General features: G+C 47.3%; 4 protein-coding genes across 4 annotated transcripts; 1 reads left to right on the top strand and 3 right to left on the bottom strand.

Moving 5' to 3' along the window:
* Nucleotides 1–968: 968 nt before the first annotated feature.
* BDQ94DRAFT_162441 (Phosphoenolpyruvate/pyruvate domain-containing protein) lies at nt 969–1,996 on the bottom strand (the record flags this gene model as incomplete). The annotated part of the gene is made up of 3 exons (XM_026769545.1): nt 969–1,279; nt 1,311–1,707; nt 1,745–1,996. 3 exons carry the CDS (start codon nt 1,994–1,996, stop codon nt 969–971), a joined length of 960 nt encoding a protein of 319 aa, XP_026622060.1.
* Nucleotides 1,997–4,172: 2,176 nt separating this feature from the next.
* BDQ94DRAFT_151229 (uncharacterized protein) lies at nt 4,173–5,217 on the top strand. Its single transcript, XM_026767725.1, has one exon. It carries the CDS (start codon nt 4,410–4,412, stop codon nt 5,058–5,060), a length of 651 nt encoding a protein of 216 aa, XP_026622059.1. The 5' UTR covers nt 4,173–4,409; the 3' UTR covers nt 5,061–5,217.
* Nucleotides 5,218–5,361: 144 nt separating this feature from the next.
* BDQ94DRAFT_162439 (cupin domain-containing protein) lies at nt 5,362–6,655 on the bottom strand (the record flags this gene model as incomplete). The annotated part of the gene is made up of 4 exons (XM_026769544.1): nt 5,362–5,912; nt 6,033–6,089; nt 6,146–6,328; nt 6,571–6,655. The coding sequence occupies 4 exons, from the start codon at nt 6,653–6,655 to the stop codon at nt 5,362–5,364; spliced, it is 876 nt and encodes a 291-aa protein (XP_026622058.1).
* A 1,907-nt stretch (nt 6,656–8,562) lies between these two features.
* Nucleotides 8,563–9,426, bottom strand: BDQ94DRAFT_151224 (uncharacterized protein). Its single transcript, XM_026767724.1, has 2 exons — nt 9,180–9,426; nt 8,563–9,095 (listed from the first exon to the last, which is right to left on the bottom strand). The coding sequence occupies exons 1-2, from the start codon at nt 9,346–9,348 to the stop codon at nt 8,806–8,808; spliced, it is 459 nt and encodes a 152-aa protein (XP_026622057.1). The 5' UTR covers nt 9,349–9,426; the 3' UTR covers nt 8,563–8,805.
* Between the last annotated feature and the right edge of the window lie 1,650 nt (nt 9,427–11,076).

Raw genomic sequence — 11,076 nt, 5'->3', positions numbered from 1 at the left:
ATCGGGTGCATAAAAGTTCCATTGAGATAAGTGGGGCCGACTAATGCTGCCGAGCCGGGGTGCTTGAGATAGCTTGTACATCCAATGCAGTGCATATTTATGCTGGATGAACACTAGAATGCTGAGGAAAGGGGCTCATACGCCACGTCACAATGCCTCAAGATCAATGCCCAATACGGAATAACACTGCAGGAACAAGCCCTTGTGGAAAACAGTCTATATTTCACTGGAGATTTATGACTGATTGGTGCAGCAAGCGAGGACGGGTACGGCCGATGCTTGAGTTTCTTCATATACTTATCAATCAACATATGCCGAACAAGCAGAGAATGAGATCCGCACAAGACAACCACGAAGCAATATCTATCAACTAGCTAGCTTGTTCTCCATAACGGCGGCCCATTCGACCACATTTCTTCAGAACGACCAGATGCTTCCGATACTCGCCCAACCGATGACCGCCAAGCTAGTGAAGATCCACCGGGGTCCGATGGCACCGATATTTTACTCTTTTTCTTTAACTATTTAATATTGATATCTATAAACAAGACATCTGTATTACCTGCCAGGCTATGGAAGAATACCAGGAACTTTAATACAGATTTATCTTTTATATTATCTCTAATAGATGCTGTCTTCACAGTTTCCACCTAAACTCTGCTAAAGTATCAGACCCGGGTACTACGTAGGGACGTCTGCCCATGGCTTCAGTCTCGTAGTTAAGATGGGCAGGCAGCTACGCGCGAACTGCTGGGAAATTGACAATGTGGCCTAGTGCTTTCAGTTGCTTGCCATGATAATAATACGATTGCGATATCTACTTGTAACATTATCCACATTACAATATACATCGAATTGGCTGGCCAGAGGACCAATACACGACTTCACGTGCTATTGTGGGAGACCTCAGTAGAGACATCCGGGGTGTTCTTATTTCTCTGTACCAAACAAAAGTAGAGCAAAGTTCCTTACTTGGAATCGTTTTGCGTCTGAGCTATCTCGGCTCTTCTCTCCGCCAAGTGTCCCATCATCTCACTCAGCTTGAGCGTGTCTCCGGCCACAATGCACATGGACATGTAGCTCTTTTTCTTCAAGAACGCATCACCCTTGGCCAGGCAGAAGCCCGAGTAAGGCTTGTCATGCTTGCGCATGGTCTTGTGGAACAGCTCAACAGCCTCAAGCCACTCGGATTCTGTCCCCACGATGCCATGGCCACCCGGCAAGCCCATGCTGACGCGGGCATCAATGGTGCCAAGCCAGACAGCGTCGATCTCGGGCACTTCTGTCAGGCGCGTCGAGATTCTGAATACCCTCGAGTGATTCCACCTGGATCATAAAGCCTAACTGGCGGTTGAAGTTTTCCCACAACGGGTGGTCCTTATCGAGCGGCACGTCCGTTAGCCCATGCACGTAGCGGAAAGGCGGCGCAGAGCGGTGCCCGCCATTCTTTCGGCCAAACTTTACAGCTCCGCGGGCCTCTTTGGCCTGTTCCACCTTGTCAACTTGCGGCACCACGATGGATGCGCCTGCATCGAGGGCATACGCCATGGTGGCATGATCATGGCCGGGTACGCGTACCCAAGGGATCGTGCGGCCGTTGCTGAGGAAAACTGCTTCGTGTACCATCTGCGCGTGGATGCATTCAGCGGACAAACTTCCTATAAAGTTGCAAAAACAAGGGACAAATAACGAATGACGTTGCGCGGGCTAGAGAGGTGTGAGAATAGAAATGCTTCCAACGTACGGTTGTCATGGTCTCAATATTCATGGCGCTATGTTCCCAATCGATCCAGACATAGTCAAATCCCATGGGGGCTAGCCAGCGGGTGATCGGGACGGAGGCCAGCCCGGCGTAGTATCTCAGCAGGGTAGGGATCTTGCCCTGATGGGCGTCCCGGATGGCGTCCCGGGCTCGGTGCGGTTGGAATAACGTTTTGGCCATGTAATCCCTCATATCGCCAAAGCGCCCCGATCCATCCTTCGCCGTCGATGCCATTTGTGTCGATTGGGGGTGCTTCCTTTGGCGGCAGTATCAGAGTTTATTTTCTGATGGCCAAGAAGAGGCAAAAGTAAACAAGTGCTGTGGATAAACAGCTCTGTATCCTTTGTGATAATTTGGAATCAAGCAAACTGGCGCATTTGTGTGGGCAATAAATGGTGTTGTTATAGTCGGCCCAATATTCGCAGAGTAGCACGGTATACTATGCCCCTAAAATGACCGATATCCACGGTAACTCCTTTCCTCTTCGTTCTTTCGGCTTGATTCCTCATTATTATCATTCTGTTAGTTAAACGCTACTCCTGTAACCCCCGCCCGTGGTTACTGAACCAGCTTTATCCTAGCTGCAGCTACAACATCAACTACCAGTACAATACCGGGTTTCTCTAGGTTATCAGTACAGTAAATCCGCCAGCCTCCTCGGGTTCTTTCACCGTCTATGCCAGTGGTCCTACAGATTTAGAATTGTAAGCGGACGTTGCGATATCGAGATTAGTGAACCGTTTTCTCCGGCCGAGAGAAGGAACCTGTTACTTGACGCAGGTGGGGTTTTCGTGCGGTTCAGATAAAATTATGCGCCGAAACTGGCTAACTCCGTTCCACCGCAGCCAAGTGGCTGCCTATCCTCGATGGGCCGTTGGCCATTCCAGCTATTTAACTCCAAAATTCAATACCTTGTGCAAAAGAGAATATAATCATCTATCCCGGCATGCCACCACATATTTCTCATCTTCTCCAACCCCTAGATGTTCGGGCTTTTTGAACTGCTCAAACACCAATACAGGTAACTAGTGGAAGGGATGATAGTGGTCGAATCGGAAATAACCACATTAATAAGGGGATATCCCACATCTATAGCCTCCAGAATAAGACAAGAAGTTCAACGAAGTAGATAGTCGCAATGGCTTTGTAGAAGCTGGTCTAGATTTGATGAATAAAGAACAAGTCCTTCTAGCTTTATACACTAACACCGATTACACTGTTACTTATTGAAGGCTCTGTCTATTTCTGCTTCTCAAACTCCTCAGAACCCTTATTAGCTTGATTATAACATCGTCACATCCCTACTATATAGAGAAGCGTCTAATAAAGGAGGCTATCTAACAGTGTAACAGCTTCTATATGATATCTTGAAATGGCTGCCTAATTAGCATTAAATATAATCTTCTTTTCTAAGAAATAACCGAGGTTCTACATGCTGAAGTATGGTGGAGAATAAGGAGGAAAATCAAAAAGAAGAAAAGGAGACACAGCATGCTGTAATGGGGAGCCACTTCCTTTGGTTCATACAAGGGGGCCAACATTGCGTTAAGCAGCTTGTTACCCAGGGTAATAGCTGGCTAGTTTGATAGATCTACACCTACAACTCATTATCATGTCCTCCACGCTGCAATGAAGGTTGGCCTATTAGATATTGTGGAAGAGGGTAAACCAACGAATGGCCCTAAATTGAGATAGTATATGGACTAAGTAATGGTTCTAGTGGTTGAAAAGCTTCTGACATATTAGAGCTCACATTCGCTTCTCGGCTGCGAATTACCTTAGTTTTGATATAGCTGACCGCTTGCCTGATTGGGCCTGTCATGGACCTTCCTGATTTCGATTAGATAGATTACACTCCGTTTATGGCCGATGTTCGGTCCCTTACCCCTCTCTAGATCCCTGCATCCGGCGGTATAAAATCTAGCTAGTCATATGATACACTAGAAATTATTGTACCGTACGACTTTTATCATTCATCGGAGCACTAACTACTAGACTAAGAATAATATACTGCTTCTGGCTAGCGAGGTGATAGAGAGATATATATTCAAATACAGCCTCCTTCATCTAGAGACCATCACTTTCAGTCTCCAGATCCTGGTTTAGACAACTTCTCGAACTGGAATTGCATGAATCTAAGATCCAGCTTAATTATTCCCGAACTTAAATCTGTAATTTCTGATCTCTAGTTAGAATATTACATGTCAGTAAAAGCTGACCCGGCTAATAACCTGTCAAAGCGTTAACCCGTAGACTAAAAAAAATATACCACTTCTGGCTAGCCAGGCGACGGAGAGATTCGTGTTCCAATATCATTGGTAGGCAAACTACCAGTGATAGCAAATCCTCATACAGTTCTGGGATTTCCAACAAATAGCATATCTCCTAGCTGAGACATTTAAATACAGTCAACCGCTATATTGGCTTATATTGCTTCAGGAAATTCACGCTGCGAGGTGATAGCGCAGGGATTTGTGTCAGGAGCGAAATCACACTGTGGATTGCCAAGAACTGACAGAGGCGTATCTAATCAACAGTTGCATGTTGTGTAAAGTCCTCCCTTTCCGGAAGCCTCAACACAACTGTATTTCTTCGTTTGCTCTTAGCAACTCATTCAAACTGTGCGTGACGTACCCTGCCGCTCAAAATGAATGCATCAGGCCATGCAACGTACAATAGTCGCCGGCAATCGCGATCGTCAAATAAGTCATCGAAATCGTCATATTTTTGCAGTGGCAGCAGTCCACCCGAACTTCACGCGCTGCCAAATACTGACGAGTCGGGTGTGGAAGCCATTTTTCGGCACTTTAGCCAGGGCATGGCATTCTGGGAATGCCTCAAGACATGCCGACCTTGTTTGGAAGCCCACTCATACCGCGTACTCGACATGGTTGAGAATGTGATTGGGTTTCTGAGCAATAATGTCACTGCTACGGCGGCCAACTCGGTTGGAGGGACAGAAAAGCATAGCCGGAGCCGCAGCGGGATCAGCGGCAGCGGCATTCGGAGCGCGCCACAAACCTTCGTACAGCCCTGTGTGGCCGTTGTGGCTCCTACCAGTCCCTCTCTGGCTGCAGCTCTTGAGAATCTCCCTCCCATGGTTCTCGGATGGTTTACTCTTGACGATCAACAAGGAGCCACCCTGATACGCTTTATATATCGTCGAATGTTACGGCAGATAGCTTCAGTGTTGGATGAGATGCAGCAGATGGAACATGATCAGCATATCGCATGGGAAAGAGAGCTGGCAACCTACCTGATAACAGTATTGCAAATACTTGAGGGCTTTGAAAGATAGCGTGTTATTAAATGACGAAACGCAAATACTATCTAGAGATATGCGACAAAGAAAATCTATGATCCAACGTTTAGCTAATTTGATGTTGTCACTTGTTACAACTACGTCAATATATGGAAAAAGAAAAAGCTGCGCTTGTATATTTCCGCATAGGTACTAATCAGTCTACTGACAGATGGAATATAATGTTGACTCTAGAAGCTTAGGTGCCGAGGCACGTGAAAAAAAAGAATATTTGCCTGAAAATAGATTGGGTGCCCTATGTAGACACAAATAGCCTATATCATTGTTGATGAGACGACTAGAGTCCAGAAGGACCAAGTACGGTGCCATTTTTGAGAACCACAGGGTTGCTCGAGTACATAACACCAACCATACGGGCCCACTTGTCCTTGCTGAGGTTTCTCCAAGTGTGAGTGGTAGCGCGCTGGATGAGCATGTCACCCGGCTTCTGGATACGCTTCTCGCCTGATTCGAGCGTCACTTCGATCTCGCCTGCGACCTGGATAACAACGTCGAAGCTGACGGTGCGGTGAGCAGGACTGCCTTTACCAGGAGGGGTATCGATGTACCACATCATGCCACGACCGTCGGGGAGGGTGACGGGAGGAACGCTGGCAGTCTCCAGGTACTCAATGTAGTTCGTGAGATCGGTGCCATCGAGCGTGTTGGGGGTCTTGTCGGTGATGTATCCCAAACGGAACAAGGAACCTCCAAGATCCTGCTTGACCGCAAGGCTTTCATCCAGGGTCGTATTGAAGTGAGAGATGCCGGTCTCGGGATCGGTGTCGGTGATGACACGCTGGGGGTTTGGAAGTGGCTCTGGAGTAGACATGGCCGCAATACAACTGACTGCAAAGGAGGCAAATGGAATCAGATGTCTGAATTTCATCTTGGACATTATTTGATTTTCTTTGGTAGGGATTATAGAAATACGCAGGATATTGTTTCCGTGTGTGTCTTGGAACTTACAATCCGTCGTGTAATTATACCAGAACTCTTCCGCTGTAAGAATTCGATTTCGTTTGGCTAGACTGAGAATAAGCCAGATTAGCCAAGGGGAAGGTGTCGAAATAGTCTGGGACCAATACTAAAAAGAGAGCGAGGCTCAAGAGAGAAGCACAGCAAGACCAAGCCTCGTAAGAATGAAATTGGGAAGGAAGAAGTTGACGAAAGTGGCACGCGAGGGTGAGGATTAGAGACGTCAGGAGAGCAATGAAGGGCAATAACCCGAGCCAGATTTAATTGGCGGGGACCGATCTCTCTCACTGGGACGAGACAAAGTGTCGCAAAGCCTCGTTCGACAGAGAAACAGAAGGCATCTTAAAGGTTCGAAGGATTAGAGCGGGGCGGGCGCAGCGAGAACATTTACAGCGGCAACCCCCGCCGCCAAAAAGACGGGACGTAAAAACACTCATGCTCGATCCAATCAGAAACTAGCCATGGGTGGTCTTCATCCGGGTTTTATCCCTGCGTCTCGAGGTGAGTGGAGACTGATGCCACCAATTACCATGTCGAGGGTGGTTCATCAGGATCCAAAGACCCAGCCGGTGCAGGAAGGTCAAAACGAACCTGTGCAAGATGCCATCCCTCATGGGGATGATGCCCTCGACGGCAGTGTCGAGACAAATAATGCGAAAGAAGAGTATGGTGTTCAAGATGAAGCTGACTTCGAGGTCCGGTTCGAATCCGGTGATTCCACTAACCTCAAAGAATGGTCATCCTGGAGCCGTGCCCGGGCATTGTTCTGCATTGCTTTCTCCTCTTTTGTCGTGTCCCTTTACATACACATCAGGACTTTCCCAGCCTCGTGCACCTTCCCCTTTTTAGTTTACGCATTGCGCGATTATTACAGGTTGAAACGGTGCAAATGGAATATTTGAACGGAACTTTGTTTCATGTGTCAAAATTGCTTCTGAAACTTCCACGGCCCGCGATCATTGCACCGGGACAGGGCTGGATAGCTTGTTTAGGGGGGACCAGTCCGGCGACATAGGGCGAGGCTTTTATTTTGATTGAGACCGGGCCAATCACGGTGTCGGCATATTATGATGGAAGCATTTAATTTGCCATGACTCTCCTCGGCACGCACGGAAGGGAGCCAAATAAAACCCAGGCACCTCAAGTCGATGGACCCTTGCAGTCCCTCTTTTTATTCCTGCGCGGCAGGAGAACATGATAAGATGATAGTGCCGCGTTACACTGCAGATCCAGCCCGGGGTGCACGTCCTCCCCTGCCTACTTACTTGCCGGGGTCCGGCTCTGGCTGGCAAGTGTACTGGCTGGAGCTATCTCACATACCCCGCACGCCTCAGCCTCGAGGAGCGTTTTCTTCCCTTGTTTGGCGCTGGGAACACGTGTCCTCGTGCCATGGACTCAACTTAGGCTTGATGTAAGACTTGCAGCAATCTCCAAACAATATGCCTGGGCTGTAAAGCTTTTTTTTTTGTCTGCTCCGCTATCTAACCCGTGGAGGGCACATTCTGAACGTACCAAACGGTGGTCTGGGCGTGAAAATCATTTAGGGCTGGAAATAAGACGGGTCGGAGGCGATGATCAACGCGTGGCCCCCAAAGCCCTAAATGTTGTCTTCTGCCTGAAAAGTACAAAAGAGTTTGGGGTCAAACTAGGGCAACCTGCCTAAAGTTACTTGTCCACAGGTTGGTGGCGACAGGTGATTAGCCAACAGCCCTTTGGTCTCCATTCTTGACCGTCTTCACTCGCCAGTTGACCCCATTGGTGCTTTGGGCAAAGCAGGTCAGCAATTAGGTATGTCAAGCAATGAGGTTAGTCGACAACCTAATGCCCAGAGATGTGCCAGTTTCTTGGCGTCAGGCCCCGACTGCGAAACCCCAAGCTGAGTTGCGCAATTGGGGAACCACCTTGAAGACCATGTACTTTGGCTCCTCCATGACTCTTTGAAACGATCGATTGCCAGAACAGGGTGCAGGAGACAAAGTGGGAGTAGCTTCCATGAACCTGACAACACGGTCCGCATAAAGAATATAGTCCCGTCTGTGACTCAATAACTCGGGGCTCTACCAAGGAAGGTAGAGTAACATCGGCTATGCATTAACTTAGACCAAGAGCTGTAGCATAGCAATTTTTTCCAGGCTGAGTCGGCCAGGAAAATCGGCTCTGTACCCCCATTTCATAGGCCTTTGTCTTTCTCGAATAATCCAAGAATAATAATAGTTGGCTGTCTTATTTTTGATTTCGACCTATCGAAAAAAAGAAGAAAGCCTAAATTATTTGACCTCATCTGGGACTAGATTATTTTAGAAAAAACGGCTTTGATATAAGTGGCCTTACAGTACATTAATCTGACAGCGTAATGCAGACATTAATATGGTCTATTATTAGTTTCTCGGGATGTAAAAAGATACATTAAATAATCTATAGAGTGACTGACACACGCGGGATTCATGAAGCCCCCTCCGCCGTGGAGGCGTCGCGCATCCCAGGACATAGCTCACCTGGCCCACCTAACTTCTCGCCAGACCCACACTAATTGCTTTTGAATATTATACAACTTCTTAAAGTTACTCTGAGCAGTAACTTTTAATCCGATACTTTAATAGTATTAAACTAGAATATAAGTACCCTTATGGTATAGAACCCGCTTGTAATCTTGATAGCCAGTATAGCAGCTATCACTCGTGGCGCTGCTACCATCAGCAGGGGGGGCTACTACCATAAAGAGAACTTTACAGGTATGTCCAAAGCCCCAAGCCCTTTCTAGATTTTACACCGCACTTTGCACAAATAGCTGTGTACTGACTAGCCCCTGCTCATTTCCGTCGCCGACCCAATACAGCCTTCTTGGCTCCGCGGCGCTCTCATTAAACGCCCACAACTGCTCTCCGTTCAGCACTAAGAACCCATCATCCGAGACCCCCCAACCTGTCACCGTGTCGTCAGCCTCGGGCTCGGCCTGGAGTTGGATGATCCAAGCAACTGAGGTCTGATCGGCGAGCACGGCCAGTGCCTGACCGTAGGGCCCGTAGCCGATGGTACCGTCTCTGTAGGGAGATACTATATTTACCAGTTTTAAAAAGTGATTAATAGATGTACATAACGGACTAGAAGTTGGTGTAGGATGAACAAGTAGAAGCTTACACGTCAATGTAGTTCCTGTGGTGCTGTCGTAGATACCCCAACCATCGGTAGTCAGTACTGAGTTATCAAGTGTGGAGATTAGGGTGAAATTGGCAGGAAACGAGGTGGTTGTGGACGCTGCTGAGGCAATAATGCCGGAAATGGCTAGGAGGGGTTGGCTATATCTCATGTTTATAGCTGGAAGGAAGATTGTTTGTTTGAGTGGGGGGATGCTTGATAATGTTCGGAGTGTGGTGGAATAATAATCTGAGATGAAAGGGCGAAAAGGCTCTTTATACCCATCTTTGGCAAATTTCAATTCGTGCTATTGGATATCCCATAGCTAAAAATAGCTGTCCTGTAACATGTAAGGCCGACCACCGGCCCATCCAGTGCCTTCCTTAATTGGCGATGTGGGACGCCTAAGCTGACTGCTGAGCTTTTGATTCTCGCTGTTGGGTATCTGAGCATATATTTAGAATATCACATATCTTACAACAATCCTGCGCACCTAGTTGAGTTTGCTTACTTTTAGCAAAACTTGGCTATTTATAACTATCAGACATGGGAGCCTTAAGGAATCTTATTTCCGGCTGCCTACGGTCCCAGCTAAGGGGCCAAGAGCCAGGTGACTCTGATTAGCTAAACACCTTGACTTGGTGTTCGTAGCTTATCGTGAACACCAATCACCCGTGCCTAGTGCTTACCCGAGGCGAGCAATCCGGTAGCATGATTGGATAGAAAAGATAGCTAACCGTGAACTGGTACACCATACACTGCTGTTGCAGACTAATACCATCAAAATACTTCATTTCTGACCACCACTTTTTGTGCAGAGTTATCCGGAGCAAAGAGGACCCTTATATTTTATCATTATAGGACATAGGCTATAACGGGTTTTCACAGTCGTACTCGATCACCCCACTGCAGATACCTATTGGGCTCACTGTGTATCACGCCGCTGATACCCACCATAAAACCCAACAGAATAGCGTGAAAACTGGATTTCAGCTGGGTAGCTAGTGTCGCGGCTGCTCCTATGCCATATTCTCGACTGGATAAGCAAGTAATCACCACATCATGACTGCCAGTCTGTCCAAATACATATGCATTATAGTCATATTGTTTCACAGGCATTTCTTCGTGCCGCAAATCCAGCTTTGCTGCGGCTGCGACCACCTTTAATGGCAGAGCTCATGGTAATGCAATCGTGTAATCGTCAGACGACACAGGGGCTCTCTTCGCTATTACGTTCTCAGTTTTATTAAGGTTTATAAAGTGGTGGCAGCGGCACGTAACCTATGGCAAAGAGAGAGAGAGAGATCATGGGAATTTTGTTAGCAGAACAACATCCTTGTGGTCAAAGTCCAGATAAAGAGGTTCTCCACGTGACTAAGCACGGTGTACACAGTAACTATTTAGTGAGGCTGTGCGCGACAAGCCGAGCCAGCGCATAGTACGGGAAGGTATCAACTCCCAGGGAGCCTTATCGGCTGTATCTTTGACCTATAGCTGCTTCAGGGCTTACTCAATACGCTCATTGCTTCCTACGGACAAAACCTTCTAGATATGGATAGGAGAGGGCGTCTTTCGCCCTATGATGGGTATACACCGTCACAGGTGTATTACACATCTATTTAGATTGTTTACGTCAAACATCAACAACAATCCAAAAGTAATGGAGCCGATGTCCAGCCTTTATGGAATATTGAGTGACAACGCATCGCAGAACAAGAATGAGGCAGATACTGCACTCGCTTTTAGACAGCACATTGCAAACTAAATCCCAACCTCAATTCGCGGTGCTCTTCTTTGGTTTCCACTTGACACCGGTACTCGCTCCTGGAGCCCTTCGAGCATAATATGATTATGAGTATGGGTTTTATGAAGAGTGAGGATTTAGAGATTAATTCGGACT

This window comes from Aspergillus welwitschiae (genome assembly GCF_003344945.1).
Source record: "Aspergillus welwitschiae strain CBS 139.54b unplaced genomic scaffold BDQ94scaffold_40, whole genome shotgun sequence".
NCBI lineage: Eukaryota > Fungi > Ascomycota > Eurotiomycetes > Eurotiales > Aspergillaceae > Aspergillus > Aspergillus welwitschiae.
Note: the sequence above shows the minus strand (reverse complement) of the source record. Positions and strands in the feature narration are given on the sequence as shown.

Coding starts and splice junctions, on each gene's coding strand:
- BDQ94DRAFT_151229 (XM_026767725.1), top strand. CDS start 4,410: ATGAATGCATCAGGCCATGCAACGTACAATAGTCGCCGGCAATCGCGA.
- BDQ94DRAFT_151224 (XM_026767724.1), bottom strand. CDS start 9,348: ATGAGATATAGCCAACCCCTCCTAGCCATTTCCGGCATTATTGCCTCA. Junction 9,096..9,179: donor CACAGGAACTACATTGACGT/GTAAGCTTCTAC, acceptor TGGTAAATATAG/TATCTCCCTACAGAGACGGT.